Consider the following 23,380-nt stretch of genomic DNA (forward strand, 5'->3'; position numbering starts at 1 on the left):
AAGTGAATTTTCCCAATAAGAGGTTAAATCATTGGAGAAAAAAATGAGTACACCATCATGAGCAAAGAGTTTGTCCCGGGGGAATGTGCAGTTTTCAGATAGTGAAAAACTTATTCACATCACCCACAGCTCAGCCTTGAGTTCCCAGAATTTTTCCAGTTGTCCCAGTGAACACCATCACAAATTAAATTTAGAAACACTGTGCCCTTACAAACAAATGGAAGTGAAAAGTTATCTCGGCCTTTTGTCTAAGCTTAACTGACAGCTCTCTGACTTCAGCTCACTGGAATCTCTGCCTCAGATCTACACGATAAGTTTTGCTGGGACCCACTTGTCTTCACTGAGCCCTGTATTATGAACTCTGATGCCTTTCCTGTGATTGACAGTGGGAAAAAACCCTATAGACTCCTATCAAGCTCATTTTCTTACATCAGCTAGATGGATTTATGAATCCCAGGTTGTCTATGATTTCAAAACATTTTTTTCTGAAACCACTAAATGATGTTTGCTATTAGAAGGCAGTGACGTACTGCGGTGTTTTCCAGTAGGAATAACAGTGATGGGAATCCAAAGGCTGAGTTAGTGCTAGATAGTGCAAAAGAAATTACGGATCTATTCCAAAATAATATAGCTGTCTTGTTGAAGACAGCAGTTTCCAAGGATTGGATATAAAATAATGCATTTAAAAAGCAGCACCAAAAAGGCAGGAGTCATGAACTAGGAATGAACCGAGGATGTATAAATGTGTAACCACCAATCCACTCTGTGTGTGTATGTATCTACAGATATATATGTATAAGAATATATAAAGAATACATATACATCAATTTATGTTGGATTATATATGTAATATGTGATTTATATATATAAAAAAATTAAAAACTTGAAAAGATTATACGCAAGTAGAACTCATAAAGAAAGGATTCAGGGTCAGGAGAATTTACAGCAGGTACACAAAGAAAGGATTTATGTGGCTCATACAAAGAAAGAAAAATGTCAGTGGAGATTGAATCACTGAATAACAGAATCACCAAGATTGGAAAAGACCTCCAAGATCATTCAGTCCAAGTGTCCACCTACCACCAGTATTTTCCCACTAAGCCATGTCCCACAGTACAACATATAAACATTTCTTGAACACCTCCAGGGACGGTGACTCAGCCATCTCCCTGGGCAGCCCATTCCAGTGCCTGACCACTCTTTCAAAGAATAAAATTTTCCTAATATCCAACCCCAAGTACCTCTGCTAATTATAATAACAAGATAACTATGGCATGAATGCTTGAGAGGACCATTTACAATGCTTGTTACAGCAAAGATAATACATGAAAGAACAGAGTCTGCAAGGAAGCGAGGAGCCTCTGAAGAGAGATGATTTGAGAGTCAAATTTGATTCTCTTTGACTGTCTGTTCTGTGTTTCTGGAATCCTTTTTGTACTAAGCTGCTGAATAGGTGGGTGGTGGGGTCAAGGAAGCTTTTCCATGGGAAAACGCCTTTCTCAAAGGCTGTCCAACCATGCTGGTGGAACATTCTTAACCACAACTACAGCTGGTTTCTTTGGTACAGGAAGGCCCATATGATCACATTTCATTTACTAGCACTTCATCACTGCTATTAATCAGACAGAGATCTACCTTTTCAGATTACAGCACATTGTTATTTTCTGTCATTTTGACGTATCCCAGGTATGCAGCATTCTCTTTAGCTATTATCACAAAGTATCTCCTACACTCAAAACTCTGAAATAAAATTGTGTGCCTCCCTTTAAGCTATATATAGTATTTCTGTTAACTTTGTCAGCTCACCTTTGCAAGAGCCAGTTTAGTAATGTAATTCTATTGATCAGGATGAAGTACTCCTGACTTCCCAAGGGCTTTGGATGTCTCAAGGCTACTCCTGTTGATCATCTGAAATCTATTGTTATTTTAGAATAGCAGAGATGTAAGAATCCCCGAGCTTATTTGAGTAAATTGTGTTATTTTCCTCAAATTCCATTCCAGTTTGTTTCTGATCAGTCACCAAAAAGTGTTTTATCTATAATTTAAGTATTCCACGGGATACAATGGAAAAGATTTACCAAGCGTATCTTCAGTATTTTTGTGCACCTGATGTTTAGATAAATAGCTTTTTATTTTTTTTCCTAGTCACTTTTTCAAGCAACCTACATGACAATGATTAGTATTTGTCAGAGAAAATCTTCTTTCTTATTCTCTTAGCCTACTTTCTCCAAGTGGAAATGATGCCAGTTCTGAGTCAATACACTGTTTTGTACTTTCCCTGAAATGTTTGTTGCTGAAAACTAAGAGAAGAAATAGCACCTTCCACATGGAGTGGAAATCAATAACCTGAAGCATGTTTGTTGTATAATCAAGGACCATCTCACAGGAAAATCTTTCTGTCAACACAGATAAGTTCTTGTCCCTGTTGTAAAATGCTTCAATTCCAAATATGGGAATATATCCCATCAGACAATCATCAGATTATCCGGACATTTGTCACAAAGGAATGAGGTCAAAGGAATTTGAATTCATGCTTAATAAAAAATATATTTTTGATAAATAACTAACTTCCAAAGAAGTAATTTAACACTGTGGCATTTTTTGATTGCTAGGGATATTTTTTCTTCCAATAAATATGGCACAAACAGGCAGACCAAAATAGTTTTCAGTGCCAGTAAAAATGCTGCTAAGACTTCCTACAGTGTACTGGTGCCACCCATTGGAAAGTGACGAAATATTGCAATAACACAGTCTCATACGATATTGACATCACAAGACTTTCTTCCTCTGTTGCTATTTTTCAGTCAGATTTAACTTTTATTCCTTTGTCAGTCATAGTTTTCAGTACTTCATGTGCACAGCACAGCAATTACTTGAAACAAATGGTGAACAACCACAAGTTAGACCGGGTAGAGAAAAGCTGGCTGAGAACTAAATAAGGAAGAGATGACTGCTAATGTCATTTTATGTAGAGTGAGTATCTTGATTTTCAGATGTGTTTAAGTAAAGATTCACTGCACTTTGAAAAGGATGCAAAAGGAAATTATGAACTGGGAACAGAATCTGCACATGTAAACTGGAGATAGAGAACTGATGGGGTTAATAGCTTGGATAGGCTATGTGTCTGCATACTTACCTTTGCAGCATGTATACACAAATACACCATTAAATGCATTCTCTTTCAGCTTCTCAGAGCTATTGATTGAAAACTATTGTTAAGGAGACTAACAGCTGTTCTGGACATACTATTACTTAAATACAATTTTTTGTATAGACATTCCAAATTGTAGTTTTTGTCATGGCATTGACTGGAAAAGCCATACCCTTTGTTTCTGGGTGTTTCAGAATTGTTTTCTAGAAAGGATAAATCAGATTTGCTGCAGGTACAGAGTTAAACCTATGCCTTAATTTCACATTTCACTGTAAAACAAAGCAGAGCAGACAGCAACTGCAGAAAGCAGTTTACAAGAAAAGAGCTCGCATTTGTTTTATTTATAGGAGTTATTAGCTTTACCTGAACTGAAGTCACATACACCTTAAAGTATTCCTCCCTTTGCCTGTGAGTCAGAGCTGTTGTTGAGAGTACTCATAATGCCTCAGACTCCCCTGGAACTTTCTCAGCAGGTATGAAATATCTCCATCTTGTGGTCGGCAGAGTAATACCAGAAAAATAAGCCTGGCTAGTAGTGTAGACGATGGGGGGTTATTGTCCTTCCCATGACTGTGTTGTCCCTTTGGCCATGGTGATGGACAGGCATTCCTATCTCTCCTTCTATAAATACTCATATGAGGAATTTCCATCTCGTCTATGAATATGACATAAGATGCAGAAATATCATTTGAAAAAATCTTGAAAACAAGGTACCTATGAATAAAGTTCTATCTCATGGTATATGAACAGAACAATTAGTAAGTCATGATTTTCCCCTTTTTATTTCCTTTTGCTGAGCACGCAGGTACTGCAACCCTTGAGTTAATTACAAAATGAAATCAACCATAAAGCAGAAATCTGTTCCCAAAATGGGAAAGCGGCAATCATAAATAAATTGCTAAACAGTTGCAAGCAAAAGAAGGTGAAAAAATACCTTATCATACTTGGCTTATCATGCAAAGGAGATTAATTTTAATGAGTCTCTTGAATATCATTCTATCCTGTTTTAAGACATTCTAAGTGTTCTGTTCTGTAGAAATACAATCAGTGGTCAGACTCTACTTTTCTAACCAGCAGCAGATAGAAGAGTCCAAGTGAAAAATATAAAACTCTCTTTCACCAGTAAGGGATAATTAAGGTAGAGAATAAAGAGAGATGTGACTCAGTATGTTGAGGATAACAGTAACTCATGGACTAAGTAATTCAAGGTGAGGTTTTTTTTACCACCTTTTTCTGGACATCCCATAGATACAGCAGTATATGCTAATGCAACATTTTCTTGAAGCCTATGCTTTGCTTTCATCCTACCAATCTTCTTTTTGTTGTTCCTCATCATAGTCACTATACTTCTTACTCTTCCTCATTATCAACACCAAACTCTTCATCTCATAGCTGAGCTGCTGTCTTCTGTGCTTCCCTGTCTATCAAGAGTCCTTTTAGCAAAGAACTAAGCACGAAATTTTCTCTTTAAAATGGTTTTATATTGTAGGCTTTGGATAGCTCTGTTTTAAATGAGACGTAAGGAGACAGACATAGCTGACACCATTTGTATGCCAGGCTCTTCTCAATTCCTTCTGTCTGTGCAAGTGTGTTACACAATCACATTGTTCTTCTTCTATATCCGATTTATGATTTTCAAAGTCATCTGCAAGCAGATAACTGGCTTCCTCACCATAGTCACATCAGAATAGCAGCACACTGATGGAAATGTAGTAAATCCACTTTGCTTTTTTAATGACAGCATACTCCCTTCTGTAAACCTAATGACAGTCTTCAGTCCAACATTGCCATTTTTTCAATGAATACTGAACAGTGTCTCTCAGCTTGCTAGTTACCACAAACTGCACAGAGTTGCTATTTTGCTTTGCTGTATTTTACTACCAGGCAGACACTCATGATTTTTTGTTGTATTCCATTCTTTTCTTTTTTTCAGAGACGTGCAGCTGACAATCTGAGAAGACATCATCAATACCAGGTAAAGCTGCATGTTTATTTTTTTGACAATTATTTTTTGTGCCTCCAAAAGATCCTTTTGGGAGAGGAGAGATGGAATGGAAGGGAAGAATTTCTGAAGAAAGTAGAAAAAAGAAAAAGAAAAGAAAAAAAAAGAAAAGAAAAGCCATATTTATTTAATTCTCAGCAAAACAGTGTAGAATATTTGGTGTTGAAATAACAGCATTTGGAAAGTAGTCTACTTTTGGGCTGAAAAAGGATATTTTCCTAAAGAAATTCTAGACTAATATTTAATCCACTTCAATGTGGATTGCCTTTAAAAAAAACATAAACACTCCCACCTCTTTGTTGGGATCAACTGGGAACATATATGCAGCTACCTGACATGCTCCATCGGTCAGGTCTCCATCTCTCCCTCTCCAGGTTTGCTCACTGATCAAGAGCTCCTTAATAATCCCTCTGCCTAGAGGGATTGACTGACTCCTGTCAACTGTTCTTCTCCATCCTGCTTGCTTCTGTCCCTTGATTTTGGGAGATTATTGTAGCATAAGGGATAATTTCAGATCTATTTTCAATTTTTCGTTGTGTTAATGGGGTGCACATCCACCAAGATGTGGGTTGTTCACTTGAAAATTTGGAAATGAATGGATTTCATATGGGAAATGACTTTAAATCAGGACTTTCCAACCAGAAGAAATTACAGTTGTGGAGGATACAACAGGAGTCTTTGAAATCATAGAGAAGGTGTACACAGAGCAGTTATTTACTATCTATCCACAGTCTGGACATCAGACACGTAATAGGCTGCGTTAACCAGGCTGTAGGCAGCACACTGAAGGAAGTGATTATTCTCCTCCAGCCCACTTTTGTACAATTGTATCTGAAGCAGTGCGTCCCGTTTTGGGCCCCCTGCTACAAGAGAGATGTTTCAAACTGGAAGGAATCCAGCAAAGGGCCACCAAGATGGTTAGAGGGCTGACATAAAAGGAGAAGCTGAGATCTGTGTTTGTTCAGCATGAAGTAGGTTGAGGGAGATCTAATTGTTATCTCCAATAACACAGTGGGTGGTTAGAGAGAGAAGGGAGCCAGATTTTTCTTGAATGTGCACAGAAAGAGAACAGGAGTCAATGGACTCAAGTTTCCAGAAGGGAAATTCTGTAAGGAAAATCATTATCACATTGAGGGTGGTAAAGAACTAAAAAAGAAAGCAGTACAGGGAGGCTGCAGCATCTCCATCCGTGGAGATATTCAACACTTGACTGGACCTAAGCAACCTAATACAGCTGCAGAGATAGCTCAACTTGGAGTCAGGGATATGGATCAGGATTCCTCCAGACATTTCTTCCAAAGTAAACAATTTTAGAATTCTTAGAAGTAGAGAGAAATGCTGGAAACTATCAGAGAACAGAAATCAAAACCCCACAAGGAGTTTCACTCTGACTATGCCTTGAAATTCATCAGCAGAGAATTTGTGGATGCTGAAAGTTTACATGAGTTCAAAACACATAGGGAAAGCCTGTCACAGGCCATTAAACCTAAAGCTAACATTTCTGATTCACAAGGTCCCTGAATCTCAAACTGCAGAAGGATTGGAAGAATACAGATGGAAATAACATCACATGACTGTACTTGTCTTGCACTCCTCATGAGGTATCAGCTACTGCTCACTGTCAGAGAGCAGGTTACCAGCACCTGGCATGCAGTTAGTCAAACCCAGGGCAGCCACTCTTAGGATATTTAACATCACTGCTTACCACTGAAAAACAGAGAAAAAAAATAACCATATCTGAGGTTTGTACATTTTTTGTCATGTTCCTAAAACACAAAAAGTTGACCAGACCCAGTGAGCGTAGATTTAGTAACTATTACTCCGAAAACTAACACAATGTTTTATGTTTTTAGGAAGTGATGAGAAATCTGGTTAAGAGATATGTTGCGGCAATGATTAGAGATGCCAAAACTGAGGAAGGACTGACAGAAGAAAATTTTAAGGTATGTATCTAATTGTATGTTCATAGATATTTTAGAAGACTGTGAAGCACATTTTTCACAGTCCCCACCTATATAATCGCATATATCTTCCTCCATAGAGCAGTGTCCATGTGCTGGTGGACAACACTCAGATAGTATTGCTATAGAATACACCAACTGCCCTTGCTTGCTGCATAAATAATCACTTTTATCATCTAGTTTGAATTATGGGAGCAAGAGAGGGGAGAATTAAGGGAACACCAAAGTGGGAATAAGTGTATGTAAAAAAATATTTGCTAACGTTACGTGCAAATAGTTTCACCCTAGGAAATACGGATTACGTGCTGTAGAGTGCTCTTGCACTTTTGTATACAGAACACATCTTATATGGCTTAATAAATTCAACACTTAAGTAAGGAGTCAAGTATTAAAATCTGTTTAATCTGACACAGACTAAGTGAACAGGGCTGTATGCACCACAACTGTTAAATAACAGTGTATTTCTAACATTAAACATTTTGTTACTATTAGTGCCTCAACCTTCAAATATCCAAAATGATATTCATCTGCCTCAGCTTTGGCACACAGAAGATATAGAAAGAGCCTGAGCTAGTTGCTCTCATATTCTCATACAGAAAATGAAGAGATAGACACCTTGCAAAAGCAAGATGTCTTCTCCTAAGATAGGCCTTTAAGGAACAGAGTTCAGAAGTTGTACTGGCAGGAAGCAGCCTGCAGTGATTCAGTGATTAGCTCTCTTCTTGGCTGCCAGCTACCCAACACTGAGGAGAAATGCAGCAAGTCCTGCCTGTAGTTCCTGCATTCCACTCACAGAGAAGCTTGCACATATGTGTCACCCATAAGATCCTCATAGAAAAGCTGTTGAAGTACAAGCTGAATGAGCAGATAGTGTGGTGAATTAAAAACCAGCTGAACAGACAGGCCAAGAGGGTAGGTGGTCAGTTGTGCAAAAGCTAGCTGGATACTAGTAATGAGCAGAGTACCCCAAGGACCAATACTGGGTCCAGTCCTGTTTAACATCTTCCTTAACAATTTGGATGCATCCTCAGTAAATTCATGGATAAGACAACATTGGAGGGAATGACTGATTCAGCAGAAAGCCAACTAGAGGGATCTGGACAGGCTGGAGAGATGGGCTGATAGGAACCTCATGGAGTTCAACAAGGGGAAGTACAGAATCCTACACATGGGGAAGAACAGCCCCAGGTACCAAAACACACTGGGGGCACACAGCTGGAAAGCAGCTCTGTAGAAAAGGGCCTGGGGGTCCTCATGTACACCAAGCAGAACACAAGCCAGCATCGTGTCCTTGCTGTTAGGAAGGCTTATGGTATTTTTTTTTCTATGTATATGATATGTCATAGATTCATAGATTATCTATGTCTATTCTATGTCATAGATTCTCTATGTCTATTGTGTGTGTGTACTGGGGATGGTGTTAATGTCTGATCAAAATGCCATTATAGTGTTGGGATAATGCACTCCAGCAGATTACTTGCAGGTGATAAAGTTGTCCTTGCTCCTTCCTCCACCACTGTCAGTGATTTCTAAACCAAGATACATTTCCTCTAAAGATTCCCTTGATAAAATTGCTGATCACTTTTCTTGCCTTACTTGGAAGATCTATTAACCAGTCTGCTAAGTAGCTTGAAGATCTCAGGCATTTTCCAGACGACGAAGCTCATAAGTGATCTATAACATAAGCTTTTTATTTTTTTTGTTTCTTAATGTAAGAGGAAAAGTCACATTAGGTTTCATTCTCTGATCTTTCTTTCTGAGCTAATCCTCTGATCTTTCTTATTCATTTCTAGGAGTTAAAACAAGATATTTCCAGCTTCCGTTTTGAAGTCCTGGGTTTGCTAAAAGGAAGCAAACTTTCTAATTTGCAGACTCCAAAAATGAATAAAGATGCCTCCTCTCTGTCAGAAACTGAAGAAAAGAATGAGAGCGAAGGAAACAAGAAAGGAAAGAAAAAGGCATTCAGCCTTTTTGATATTACAACAATGATTCACCCACGGTCAGCCACAATTGCCTCTGAAGCACATAACGTAAGCAACGGCTCAGCAATGTTGGTGTCAGAGTCCATTAAGGAGAAACAGAAGCGCGTGAATTTTGTAACAGACATAAAAAATTTTGGGTTATTTCACAGACGATCAAAAACAAACTCTGTGGAGCAGAGTACAAATAAAATATACACTGTTTCTGAAGAAGTTTCCCGTCAACAGGCAGAAGAACAATGTGAGAAAAACGATGAACTGGAAGAGGGAGAACTGACTATGAACTGTGAAGTAAACACCCAAAGTCCTGATGAAAAGTGCATGATAGCTGAGTTGCAAAACGACAGCAACACTTCGGATTCACAGGATGAGGGAAGCATTTGTGCTTCAGAAACAGAGAAAATGGAGTTACAGAACTCAGAACCAGCCACACCACAGGATCAGCTGGACAAGGAATCAGACATTAGCACTGGCTGTGATGGGAAACAGGAAACCATTGAGCAGGGTGACTATGTGATAACCAGGTTGTGATGCTTACAGGAAGAAGCATTTACAAATATATATATTTTGCATAGTGCTTTTGGGGGGGAATGTTTTAAGAACATATTAGCAAATGCTGAATTACACTTTATAGTACTCAACTGTGGCACATGATCTTGTAACACAGTAATCAAGAGAAAGATAATAAAGGGACCTTCTGTTTTGTAGCCTGCTTTAGCTTTCACAATTTGTTTTACATTTTTTAATAAATGGAAGCATCTTGTATTCTTGTACTGTTGCAATAACCCACAGAAACTTTTTAGCTATCTTTTTCAATTTCAACAAAAGCAATTTCTCTCATATGATAGTTGACTCCTATGATAAATATTTTTCTATGCAAATAAAAAGAAGCTTAAGAGACTTGTAAGCCTTTATTTAACTTTGTAGGTTCTTAACAATTCTGGGCAACATAATAATCGTAAGTGGTTCCTGTCAACATATGTCAAGTCAAGCTATTCGAATCATTTATTTAAATTGCTAGGAACTTGATTTGCTTCAAAATCTATAAAGAAACAAACTATAAAGTATATTCTTTTATTTATGGAAGGAATATGAATACCTGTAAATTTTGAACAATCAGACTATTTGATTATTTAGTTACAGCTTCTCCCACTCAGCAAGAATCCTGATGCTGCTGTTAGAAATACACAGGATTCGAAGACTGTAAAAATGTATCTTATAGCAAAAGAAATATTTGTGTCTTGCTAAAATTTGATGACGGATTACTCCCCAGGAATCCGTAGTCACAACAGTTACTGCTTCTTCAACCATTTATTTTTCCAAATGTGGACAACCTATGCACTTTAATGTTCTGCTGCTTATTAGCTTTTGCCTTCACGATACACTTGTATTTGCTAAGAGAAAGATACATCAGGAATAAACAAGCATACAGCGATCCCTGAGTACTTTGGAAAATATGGCAGTTTGCTGAGAAGTTTTTAAAGGCAAACCTGAAGAAAGTTCCTTTGACAGCTTCAGAGTCTAGGGGAACCTGATAGGAGGCTTTATAAAATTACTTAGACATTTAAATGTATAAAGAAAACCTAATAGTATTTTTCTTAATTGATAAGTGACTTCGTGTCTTAGTCAAAAACAGTATTTTTAAATTTAAACAGTCTGTTGCTTTTTAATTAGTGACTGGTATCCTACATTATTAAAAACTTAAATTTACAACTGACCTAAGAAGGAACACCCTTGAGCTTCCACACCATCCTTCGTCCATGGAGACATGAATATGCCACATCACTGTGGTCCTTTCATTCTTAACATTCCTGTCCCTACTGTAGTAGGTTTTGTAGTTCATCTTCACCTGTGGTAAGAAACCTGCAGGTGCATAGAATACACCTACATCCTATATCCCTAGAAACACAAAACATGCAGAAAATGAGGGCAAAACAAATGGAATCCATGACATGTTAACTACCACCTTGTAGGATATGACCTAAAGCCATACCATTCTGGACATAAACTGTCCTTTTACTGAACTGAGTTTTGAAAATCCTCTCATTGATATACGTTCGGGTGAGTTTTTCCTCTCTGCTTTACATACATGCTACTCTCTATGAGCTCACATATTGTGAGCTTCCTTCCTGTACATGCACCTGTGCCATGGCACATAGGAGTGAATTCACTGAGCCAAAATGGAATAGTGGGGAAAATGTCTGTATAGCTTTGCAACACTGTGTTCACACCACATTTGCTTACTAAGTTATGGCTGATTTCCATCTTGGCGTCTTGACTGCTCTGTGGACCCCTTCTCATCTCTCCCCTTGTCCACCTTTAGATTGTGAGCTCCTTGGGGCAGGGCCAGAAGCTTTTCTGTTTGGAAAGCACCTGAATTATTACAAGCGTAACAAGAAATAAATAATAATAATGATGATGAAATAACTTCATATCATTTTTACTAGGTCAACTGTTTTAGAGAGTTCTTTTTTCTACTGTAACGTTTGTGCTAAGAATGATGTAATGTCAATGCGTCACATGTATCTTTTGATGTAAAATTCTCTATATCCCAGTTTTTCTTCATCATAGATTTCATAAAACATTCACAATATATTTTATAAAAGCCAGTACTGTCATTTGGGATGATACAAGTTGCCACTCCAGAGATGCTGAGTTGATTTCCATTTTAGAAACTTTGCCTCCTTTCTTCTTTCTGGTGTGACACCTTGTCATACTGTCTGTTTGAGATGAAATGATTGACTCAGCTGGTTTCCTGATCTTTTGCAGTCCAGCACAACACAGAGAAAGGCACCCATGACAAGCTCTGATCTTTTGTCACCACTGACAAATAAGATGGCACTGCCAAAGAAACCATTGCATAGGTTTCATTGTAAATGATTTCCATCATAAAACATAAAAAATGCACTAGTTCTTTACTATGAGAGTGGTGAGGTGCTGGCACAGGCTGCCCAGAGAGGCTGTGGATGCCCCATCCCTTGAGGTGTTCAAGACCAGGTTGGATGGGGCCCTGGGCAGCCTGGTCTAGTATTAAATGGGGAGGTTGGTGGCTCTGCCTGTGGCAGGGGGGTTGAAGGTTCATGATCCTTGAGGTCCCTTCCAACCCAGGCCATTCTGTGATTCTGTGATTCCAGGTTCTTCGTTAACAACAAATAATGGTGACTACAGGAGTTAAAAAATAATAAAAGTATAGCAGGATCTCAGTACAGCAGATTTCTCTAAATGGGAATGTAGAGATAAATAGTATGAGTGCAATTATATAGACTGGCATCTGTAATTTTACTACAATTGTGGCAGAATTTAAATTTATGTGGAACTACAATTTGTGCTATCTTCTGCCATTAAGAATTACTTGCTCCCAGTAGACAGAGGCTTTAAAGCATTTCCCTTTCTAATTACTTATCATCATTTCTAACACCTCAGAATCCAAACCACGCTATCCTCTCACTAGACAAACTCAGAACAAACATGCAGTCCTTCCTCCAAAGAGGTCTCAACACATTCCTACTATTGTTTTCATTCCAGTCAAGATATTCCAGTTGGGGTATTTATAATCCCACCAGTATCATTATCAGAACAAGGAAACCTCCACAGGTCTAAGAGCTTTCTTTCATGGTATCTTGCCATCTTAAGAGACTCCTTCAGTGGTACAAAATATTTTTTCTTCCAGTGTCTGTGAACTTCCCAACAGAGCAGAAAGATAGAACAGTTAATGTGAAATATCAGCCATGGGCTGGGGCCTCACTATGGTGGGAGCTCGCCTAAGTCTTGGAGTAATATAAGACAGAGCAGCAAAGAGAGAGCAGATAGAATGATAGAATAATAGAATTGTTTGAGTTGGAAGGGACCTGTAAAGGTCATCTAGTCCAACTCCCTTGTAATGAACAGGGACATGTCCGAGTCCAGGATTTGCAAAGTAACAGCTGTACTGGTTGAAGCTAATGTCCACGTATTTCCAATAGGCACTGTAATGTGATATAGTTTTTCCTAAGAAATTATCAGCACAGGCTGGGCAGGATGCTTAGCATAGAGCCATGATATTGCATTGTGTAGCAAAAAAGTAGGCTTTCTTTTTTTTTTTCTTTCTTTTACAACCAAATATTAAGGTATATCAAATAAAGTATACCTCAAATCATAATCTGTTCTATTTTTATGCGATTCTTAGGTGACCAGAGTTCTGTTTAAATTTAATCACAAATATGCACCTCATTCTGTGAAAATAGATAAGAGCATAAAACGTGTCCAAATTTGAAATGGCAGTGTTGTTTTTATGTGGTTTTTTTTTTTTGTTGATGTTGTTGTTGTTTGGCTGGTTGGTTTTTTACTTTGCGAACAGGCAAAAAAAGAAAAAAAAGAAAAAACAAAACAAAACAAAACAAAAAAAGCCCTCCTCACTAAAGGTTTCCAGGAGGATATTTGTACCAAGAAAGATTTGGAGGTACACAGAGCAACATCCAAAATGCCACAGCAGAGACATTATTAAGCTTTGTAAAACAAAGCATGCTTTCTCCTTGAGCAAAGTGAAGAGTTTTGAAAATAGTTGTCTCTGTCAGTAGTCTCCATTAGCATCAATATAGGAGGAAAACACACATACACAAACGAAAGCATGCAAACCCCTAAAAAAAAGTCTTCTCAAATACAGTTTAAAGTCATAGAATCTTTCAATGAATTAGAAAACTGTCTAAATTTGAAGTGAATTTGTACAAATATTAGGCTGTTCAGAATGTTCGGAAAGCATCTCTAAAATTCATACTTTTTTTGGTGAGGATGAAACCTCACCTAGATGACTTCAGAAAGACAGTGCTCTTCCATCTGCATAGAATCCTAGAATCATTAAGGTTGGAAAAGCTCACTAAAATAATCTAGTCCAACCATCAACACATTCTCACCACACACACCCACTAACCCATGTTCCCAAGTACCACACCTACGTGTTTCCTGAACACCTTCAGGGACAGTGACTCCAACATTTCCCTGGCTGGGCAGCTTGTTCCAATTCCTCACAACCTCTCTGTGAAGAATTTTTTCCTAGTATCAAACCTGAACCTCCCCTGATGCAACTTCAGGCATGTTTCACTGTGCCACTAGGATGGCCAAGGAGGGCACTGCAGAGGTGAAAACCATGTGTATGCATCAGAAGACTCACGCTGCAAGACCCTGTGAGCCAGATTCAGGTCACTGTGCTACCTCTGTGTTGTACAGACATCAAGCCTGGTAGATGCCTTCCAGGGAGGACCATGGCTCTACAGCTGGTTTTAATCTTGTTTTCTCAGTCCATTGATTGACGCTACTAAAGCTTTGACTGGTGTGTGCCAAATATCTTAGGCATCCTCCTTACATGAGTCTCTGGCACATAGCCCTGATCTGTATATCTATCTATCCATTTATCTATCTATCTATCGAATTCATTAAATAGGTCAAGATTTCATGAAAAATCCCACAATAATGTTCTTGATCTAAATTTTTCTGTGAACAAATAGCGTCTATTTTCACGACAATGCATATCTTTCTCATAGCTATAATTATAGAGAAGTATAAAAAGCAGTTCTAGTATATGGACACCCAAAAGTTCTTAAACAGAAGGTTTGAAACAAGAATATCTTCCTTAACAGCATCCTTGAACCAATCATTCAGGAGAATAATTTTGCAATTACATTCTTACATAAATACTGTATGGGAACTGTTGAACCACGGCCTAAACCTCTGATTGATCACCTGAGGCAAGCACTGAGTCAGCCACAGCAGAACAGATGAAGGCAATTCATGTGTGTGACCAGAAGGGGTGGAGCCTGGCTACAGCTCTCCTAGACCCCATTTAAGGGCAGACTGTCACAGGTGAGGGATTTCTTTCTAGAGGTTGCTCCTGTTGGAATTTTCTCTTTGAGCCTAAAACATGGGTGAACATTTTCATTTATTTTTGATTATCCCTTTCCAATGTGATAATCTCTCTACCTGTACAGTCTGTAGATACCAGCCTAACAACATCACTCTTTATATTTGTTGATTATGCAAATACTTTGTAGAGAAAAGCATAAAGAAACTATTACATGCCCATCTCAGATTCTAATGTGTGTGTATGTGTATATATATATACACATATAAATGTATATACGTGGATTGCAGGCTATAACATCCTATTTCCTCTATAAATCTCTATGAGTAATCAGTAAAGGAAATGCAGGGAGAGTAGCAAGAAAGGCAGCATGAAAGAGAAAGGTGATTCATAACATTTAAAGATGGTAATAATGCAGTATATTTTTGCATCCAGATCAAAGTAACAGTATTAAATAAAATCTTTTTTTTTTTTATGGTAACGTTGAGATTCACATTGGACAGTGATGTAACCCATGTTCACTTTAGTCTATTAAGGGAAGCCAACAGCTTTAGATTAATACTAGCAGTGGCAATGGTATTAAACAATTGTAAAACTGAATGTAATTATAGCAATCTTGTACCTCTGCCTGAGGAGTAGAACTCCTCAGTTCAGATCACTACTCAAAATGCTCTGTATTTCCATGTCAGGCAACCATTTGATAACACTTCTATGCTGTCCTTGGGGCAGGAACTCAAGAGTTTTTCCTCCCACACAAATTTGCTAAAGTCCAGACTAAAAATCTTACCTCTCTGTATCACAGTTTTGACTAGCTTCAAAAATTTAGTTTTGAGCCCTGCAGACACTTTAGAAGGAGCAGGTTAGAGATCCTCTGAGACAGCTTATGGTTAAGTAGTATGATGTGATCCAAATTATTAGGGTTAATTCTGAATCCTCCAGATATGAAAAGGAATCAAAACTATTGAGCTACATCAAAACAAGTTCAATAACCACTGATCTAATGCTTTAGAAGCTGCTTTTTTCTTTTCTTTCTTTTTTTTTTTTTTTTTTGTACAAACTTAAAAGAATGCAACAGAGGTGGTTCCTCTCCCTTTATAATACATAGACAAACAAAAGAAAGAATTACCTTCCACCTCCATGAACACAGGACTTCACTTACGCACAATATATTTTAGCTTTATCACAGGTCCCTCCATCTCATAATTCTCTGCGTAAAGCAATTAAATTTCTGTTGTTGTTTATATAGCTCTGAAATGTTTGTACTCATGAATTGTTTAGACTGTTTATATCTGTACTCTCTGAGCACTTACAGTCTTTTAAATTTATAGCTTTTCTCCACCTGATATTTGTTCCTCTGACAGCATTCTTCCCCCTTCAGCTCTGTTTGTCGTTGACTTTAAAGAAAATATACTGATTTCTCTTTGGGTAAGGCTTTCTGCTCTCCTTAGTTGACTAACATATTTGCTGCTGAGTGCTGCACAGCATGAGGTGTCTCAGTGTTCAGTACTGCAGTGGCCTTTTCAGTGTGGCCTTTAGCCCTTTGCGATTCAATATCCTTCTACTGTGGAAAGCAATTGGTACGTTCAAAGGCTGATATATTTTACCATTTCAAACACCATCCTTTGTGCCAGATTACTGGTCCTTGAGAGAGATCCTTTCCCCCTTTGTACTCTTCAGAAGTTTAGATAGCTGTCTGTGACTGGAAGTCTAGCTTTCCAATGGCTGATGTTAGATAAAATGAATATCAGTTCCACTGGATGATGCTTCAGTATATTTTTCTCTCACTTTTTTTTCTTTCCTAGCTTGCTGATAAGAGTCTCATTAGGGCAATCTACTCACTATTGCATTTTCAAAGTATCAGAGAATTGCTTGGAACAGGAACAGGAGGAGTGTTCAAGATGTAAAATTGGTGTTTCTGGGAAGATTCAACCTCTATAGTGGTTAGTATTACAAATGTTCTTTAGTCTGGAAATCAGAAATAGAACTTCACACAAGCAGAAGTTGTGAGGTATTATTCCACAGCATGAAATCAAGAGTTAATTCATAAGAGCTTGCATGCTTTTTAATCAGTGGAACTGAAAAAGCAAGAATGCTGACTGGATTTGTTGCTCAACTTTAAGGGAAGAAAAAAAAAAAAGAAAATAAAGAAAAAGATGTTTGCAGCAAAATTATTCCTTGAACGTTTAAAAAGGCAGTAAAAGCCTTTGGTAAGTGTGGAAGATACAGTTATCTTCTGAAAATCCATGTGTTTCAATTTAGAAGCTTGGTGAAACAATTTCTTTCTCCCATAATATAAAATAATTACAGATTGAAATACTGTACCCTATATATGCAGTTACAAGAAGGGAAGGAAGAAGTAGATTTTTCAGACTTGAGAGATTCATGGACTTTCTTATGGATGAACAGCATCTGAAAGCAGTGAACTAACTCTTCATAAATTTAATTAGCAATATAGAGTGCTCCTAAAATGTGGCAAAGTGAGAATAATAACTGCAGAATGACTCATTCTGGATAATGACTAATGGTTATAGTATACCATATGCAGTTTACAAGAAGGGAGATACATAAAACACCATTTTATGAGTGTCAAGTATGAACTAAAACCAGTAAGTATTCATGCATACTTGGGGAAAAGGTATAAAGTCCTTTTCTTTCCCTCTAACCTTCCCAGTCTGATATGTTTATACAGAGAATGTGTCACTTCCCCAGTAAATATATCACTTTCCATTTCCACTGTATGTTTCTTTAAGTAGGCAGTTAAGACCCAATAATGCAACATCTTATGTCGTGTTATCTGGAGTATAACATGTAACATCTACTCCGCTCTGGTCAGGGCTCACCTGGAGTACTGTATCCAGTTCTGGGCACCCAGGTAAAAGAAAAAAATGGATCTATTGGAATGAGTCCAGCAGAGGGACACAGATGATAAAGGGCCTGGAGCATCTCCATGATGAGGCAAGGCTGAACGAACTGGGTCTGTTCAGCCTTGAGATAAGAAATTTATAAACATTAATGAGATCACCTCCCAGTCTTCTTAAGTATGGGAGTCAAAGGGACATGGACAACCTCTTTTTAGCCATCTTTGGGGACAGGACGAGGAAATGGTGCAAAACTTCCTGTGATCAGGTTTATGGCCATTGTGCTTTCAATACTTCTTCACAATGAGGGTGACAGAGCACTGGAACGGGCTGCTCAGCAAGGTGGTGGAGTCTCCTTCTCTGGAGATATTCAAGACCAGTCTGGATGCCTACCTGTGCAACCTGCTGTAGGGGGCCTGCTTTGCAGGGGGGGCTGGACTCCATGATCTCTGGATGTCCCTTCCAACCCCTACAATTCTGTGACTCTGTGATAGGACCTTGTATCCATAGGATGACAGGGTAGTTTCTAGGAAATACTAGAAGCAGTTTTCTTGAGATGAATTGCATATAATACTGAAAGATATCATTCAATCATAACATAGACATGAATACTCACATCCATACACCACAGCATGGAAATAATCTTTCCCTGTGACTCAATTTAGTGGATTTCAATTGTAACTTAAGAAAAGAGAACTAAGCAGCAAAAACAGAATTTAAAGGAAGGCATTATTTAAGAATTTAGACTTATCATCTTTATTAGTATCCTCAGTACCATCCACTTTCATTAAATAATATTAAAGGTTTTGTTTCTTCTTTGCTTTGCAAAGGATATAGCATTTGTATTCAATTGTTGATGAGAATTTCATTAACAGAGATTGCAAATCAAGAGACTAAGGGAGACTTCATCTGAGGACTGGTTCCACTGATTTTATTTTATCAGAATTACAACTTCCCAAGACATAAATCTCACTGACTGTTTTCCAAGTACAGTTACAGTCCTTGAATTGTATAGGTTTGATCTGAAATCAGATACAGAGGAAATATCAGGGTTTGAACCTCAGAGAAATGGGCTCTGCTCATTTTGAGAGTCTGCATTAACAACTTGCTTCTGGGAGAGACACTCATTGAATACAATCTATTGTCACTTAACAATATTGTCCAAAGAATAAAACAAAAAAATAGGCATACACGACATAATCTGAATAAGAGAGATAATAATGCATGTTTCAGTATTGAAGTAATGGACTTTTCTAAAACAAGCCCACCCAATGTCACATTCAAACCCGTATCTGGCCACCACTTCCCCACTGAAAATAATACTGAAAAAGTGTATTCATTAAAGACCATGTATGATGGAAAAAAAAGAGCTCTTTATTCTTGGAGTTACTGCTTTGCTTGCTTGTTTGTTTTCTGTTCTTGCAGAACACAAACTCTGAAACCTGACATATTCCCTCACACTCACATCTAGAAGATGACAAAGATAGAACCAGATGTATGATAATGAGCCAAGATTTAGCCAGCATGATAGGATAAATAAGTGATGAAAGACAGAGTGAAAGAAATCATAAACCTGAAAATGGTTGTTTGTACTGCGAAATGCAGCTGCTTTTATATGTATTTAGATGACTATTTCCCCATGGAATTAATTTTCCATGTAATATTAAAATATATTGTGGCTTAACCCAGCAGGCACCTCAGTACCACAGTCATTTGTTCACCTGCCTACAGTGGTATGAGGAGAGATCTAGAAAAAGGCAAAATTCGTTGTTTAAGAAAAGATAGTTTAATGGGACAGAAAAGGAAGGGAAAATAATAATAATGATAATAATATATAAAACAAGGGAGGAACACTGCAATTGCTCAGCACCCACTGACTGATGCTCAGCCACTTCCTAGGCAGCAGCCTCCCCCCAGTCAAGTTTTATTTTCCAGTTTTATTGCTCAGTATGACACCACATAGTATGGGACATCTCTTTGGCCAGTTTAGGTCAGCCATCATGGTTCTGTTCTCCCCAGCTCCTTTTTGGCAGGGCAGCAGCAGAAACCAAAACATCCTTGGCTCTGTGCAAGTGTTGCTCAGCAACAATTAAAACATCAGTATGTTATCAGCATTATTCTCATCCTAAATCTAAAACACAGCATCATATCAAGCACTATGAAGACAATTAACTGTCTCACCTGAAAGCAGTACAAATCTCATTTAAGTATTCTCATTAGTCAACATCTGAAATCTCACCTGTGATTGGTTTCCTGCTTTTTCTCTAATGCTGTTATCAGTGTGAAAGAAAGCACAATGTTCTGTCCTGACAGTGTTTATGTCACTCTTCAAACTAGGAGCAACATTTTAGATTTCGTGTTGGCTAATTTTCCTATCTGGCCTAAGTTCCTCAGTTTGGAAAAAAAAAAAAAAAAAAAAGTCACACAACTGGAAGAGTTTATTTAGCTCACTAGTTATACTTCAGACTAGAGTAACTATCCTATACAGCAGAGATAATCCTAGAGATGGGTACATTTCTGAGGAAGGTAGAATAACTCCTCTCTATATATCTGTGTTAGATAAGAGATGTGCTGGGAATTTTGAATGTAAATTACAGCAATATTAAATTGTATTATTGCCTCATCTAGAGACCAAGGTCTCTGCCTGATGGAAATACTTACATATTCATTTGCTTCAGTTTGATGCAAGGCTGACCTGCATAGTGTGAATAGGAGCACTATACAGCAATTCCCATGCCATGTGACTGGGACTATACCATAATGAATAGAATTTATGAGGAATATACATCATGCTGAGTCATGTCCTCAACACTTGCTTGGGAAATCAAAATCACTCAGTCAACAGTTCTTTAAAATCAATTTGATCAGTAAAGGGCATGCATGAACAGTATACATAACTCTGTGTTCATCTGTTTTTTTCTTTTCCAAGTTTCTCTCTGGTATTCCAAATTTTCTTTCCTTGTACCTCTATCTTAATTTATTAATATCTCTTCCCACCTTCTAAATTCAGCCTCTGAGTACCTCTTGAGATCTGTTTCTTTTCCACCATTCTTTTCCCTGCCCTCATATCTCTTAATTATTTTTCATAGTGTATTTCACTCCTCTCTCATCCATGTTCATGCAGTCAAATAATTGATCCTTGCACAATTTCTGAATTAGTCTATTCCCTGCTTAATGCATTCATATTACATGTAATGTGACTCAAAGAAGCATCATGATGACATAGACAAGGGAATTGAGTGCATTCTCAGTAAGTTTGCAGATGACACTAAGTCAGGCGGAAGTGTAGATCTGCTTGAGGGTAGGAAGGTCTTACAGAGGGTTTTTGGCAGGCTGGATAGTGGGGCTGAGGTGACTAGGATGAAGTTCATCAATAACAAGTCCCAGTTCCTGCTCTTTGGTCACAACAACTCCAGGTAATGCATGGCTGGAAAGGCTATGTGGAAGAAATGGACCTGGGGATGTTGGTCAGTTGTCAGCTAAACATGAGCCAGCAGTGTGCCCAGGTGGCCAAGAAGGCCAGTGGCATACTGGCTTGTATCAGAAATACTGTTGCCAGCAGGAGCGGGGAGGTGATCGTCCCTCTGTACTTAGCCCCGGTGAGACCACAACTTAAGTACTGCATTCAGTTTTGGGCCCCTCACTACAAGAAAAACACTGAGGCCCTGGAGCATCTTCAGATAAGGGCAACAATGCTGTGAAGAGCCTGGGGCACAAGTCTTACAGGGAGCAGCTGAGGGAACTGGGATTGTTTAGTCTTAGACAAGTGGATGTTTGGGGTAGACCTTACTGCCCTCTACAGCTACCTGAAAGGAGGCTGTGGTGAGGTTCCTGTCAGCTTCTTCTCCTGTGTAACCAGTGATGGGATGAGAGGGAATGGCTTTAAGCTGCACCAGGGGAGGTTCAGGTTGGATAGTAGGAAAAATTTATTCTCTGAAAGAGTGGTCATATGCAGGAATAGGCTGCCCAGGAAGGCAGTTGAGTCACCATCCCTGGAAGTGTTCAAAAAACATTTAGATGTTGTACTGAGGGACATGCTGCAGTGGGGAAATATTGGTGGTAAATAGATGGTTGGACTAGATGATCTTGGAGATCTTTTCCAAACTTGGTTATTCTATGATTGTATGATTCTATTTTTGTAGTTATTTCCTCACACTAATCCTGAAATGGAATGCAAAAAGACTTTTTTCTTTTTTTTTTTTAAATTTTCTATTTTTGAGAAATCACTTGTAATTGGTGGGAACATACTTCGTTTCCCATGCCCACAGGTTCCTATGAATCAGTTCAAGATGGGATTCCCTGACACTTAAAGTAGTGCATAGAATCCTTTCTTCCACATTAAATCTAATTTTAACTTGTGTAAAGGGTTTTCAAATTACTGTGGCCTTTTTTTTTTAACCTAACTTTAGATAATAAGGCTTTAAACAGGCATTATTGAATAACGAATAGTACTCTAAAAGCTTAAGCTGCAAGTGAAGAAAACTACACCCACCTGAAACTGCAGTTGAAATTTACCTCCAGTACAGTTTTATTAAAACATTCAGACTAAAACACCTACTCACACAAGAAGGCCATCTGGTTTTTAATGATGATAAGCAATGAGGGTTTAGGATTACAGTTAGTCATTCTAATTGCTATCTCAGGGCCTATTTGTGTTTTATACCTTCCTACTAGAGTTTCATACTGATTCTTTCAGACAGAATTATTTCAGTTTATGGTAGGAGAAAGTGAACATGAAAATATATAAAACATTCCCACCATTTGCAGAAGGACTTATTAACTGATTTTTTTTTTTCTTTTTTAACCTTTTAAAATGCAAATGATTTTTAAAAATTCACTATTTATTTGTTTGCTTAGGTTTCATAATTTGTCTATAGGCTATGAAATAAAGCTTTCCCTTTCCACATCTTTCCCAGACGTGTTCAATCCTTCGACTCCCTGGGAATAGAGGACTTATATGGGAACAGAAATATCTTGTATGATAGTAGTGTATTTTCTGCTCTAATTGTGTTTTGTTTGTTAATCATGACCTTGTGATCTTTTTGTGTTTCCAGTAAATTACTTGGACTTGTTTAGGATGTACTTTTGATCTGCAATCGAGGCAGTGAACAATCATATATTTTTAATATCCAAACATGCTCCCTAATGTTTAGACTATCTCTTTTCATAGAGGCTCTTGAAATGTTCGCTACAGATAAATTAATGCTTGCTTTACGACAGTGTGATCATATTAACTAAATGAAAAACTGAAAGTTAAGTACTTCAATGCTATTTCTTTAAAGAGAGTTAGGCATTTCCATCACTAAACATATAGATTGTTTACTGCCTCTTTGTTTAGTACCTAAAATTATTTTACATTGAGAATTAGAAATAAAACCTCTGAGTCACCTCAGTTACTCCAGGGAAAACCAAAGATACAAAGAAGGAGGTGGTGTTTCTGTCTGGCTTAGACTGCTAGGCCAAGAAGAGGACAGATCCTCATTTCAAAATTGTGACAGACCTATTTTAAAGGCAGAAGAACAGGTTCCAATTTGTTCTCTCTCTGAGATGAATATCTACAAAATACTGTCCATACTTCCGTGATCTTAGATAGTCT

At 37.9% G+C, this 23,380-nt stretch overlaps 1 protein-coding gene across 1 annotated transcript in view; it reads left to right on the top strand.

Annotated features, from left to right (window-relative positions):
- TRPC4 (transient receptor potential cation channel subfamily C member 4) overlaps positions 1–13,347 on the top strand; it is a 141,026-nt gene extending 127,679 nt beyond the window's left edge. The window contains exons 9-11 of the mRNA XM_417089.8: positions 5,085–5,126; positions 7,007–7,096; positions 8,908–13,347. Of these exons, the coding sequence (XP_417089.3) occupies positions 5,085–5,126; positions 7,007–7,096; positions 8,908–9,624 (849 nt within the window). The 3' untranslated portion in view covers positions 9,625–13,347. The remainder of the gene's footprint in view (positions 1–5,084; positions 5,127–7,006; positions 7,097–8,907) is intronic.
- Positions 13,348–23,380: the final 10,033 nt, after the last annotated feature.

The sequence above is a fragment of the Gallus gallus genome, chromosome 1 (assembly GCF_016699485.2).
Source record: "Gallus gallus isolate bGalGal1 chromosome 1, bGalGal1.mat.broiler.GRCg7b, whole genome shotgun sequence".
Lineage (NCBI taxonomy): Eukaryota > Metazoa > Chordata > Aves > Galliformes > Phasianidae > Gallus > Gallus gallus.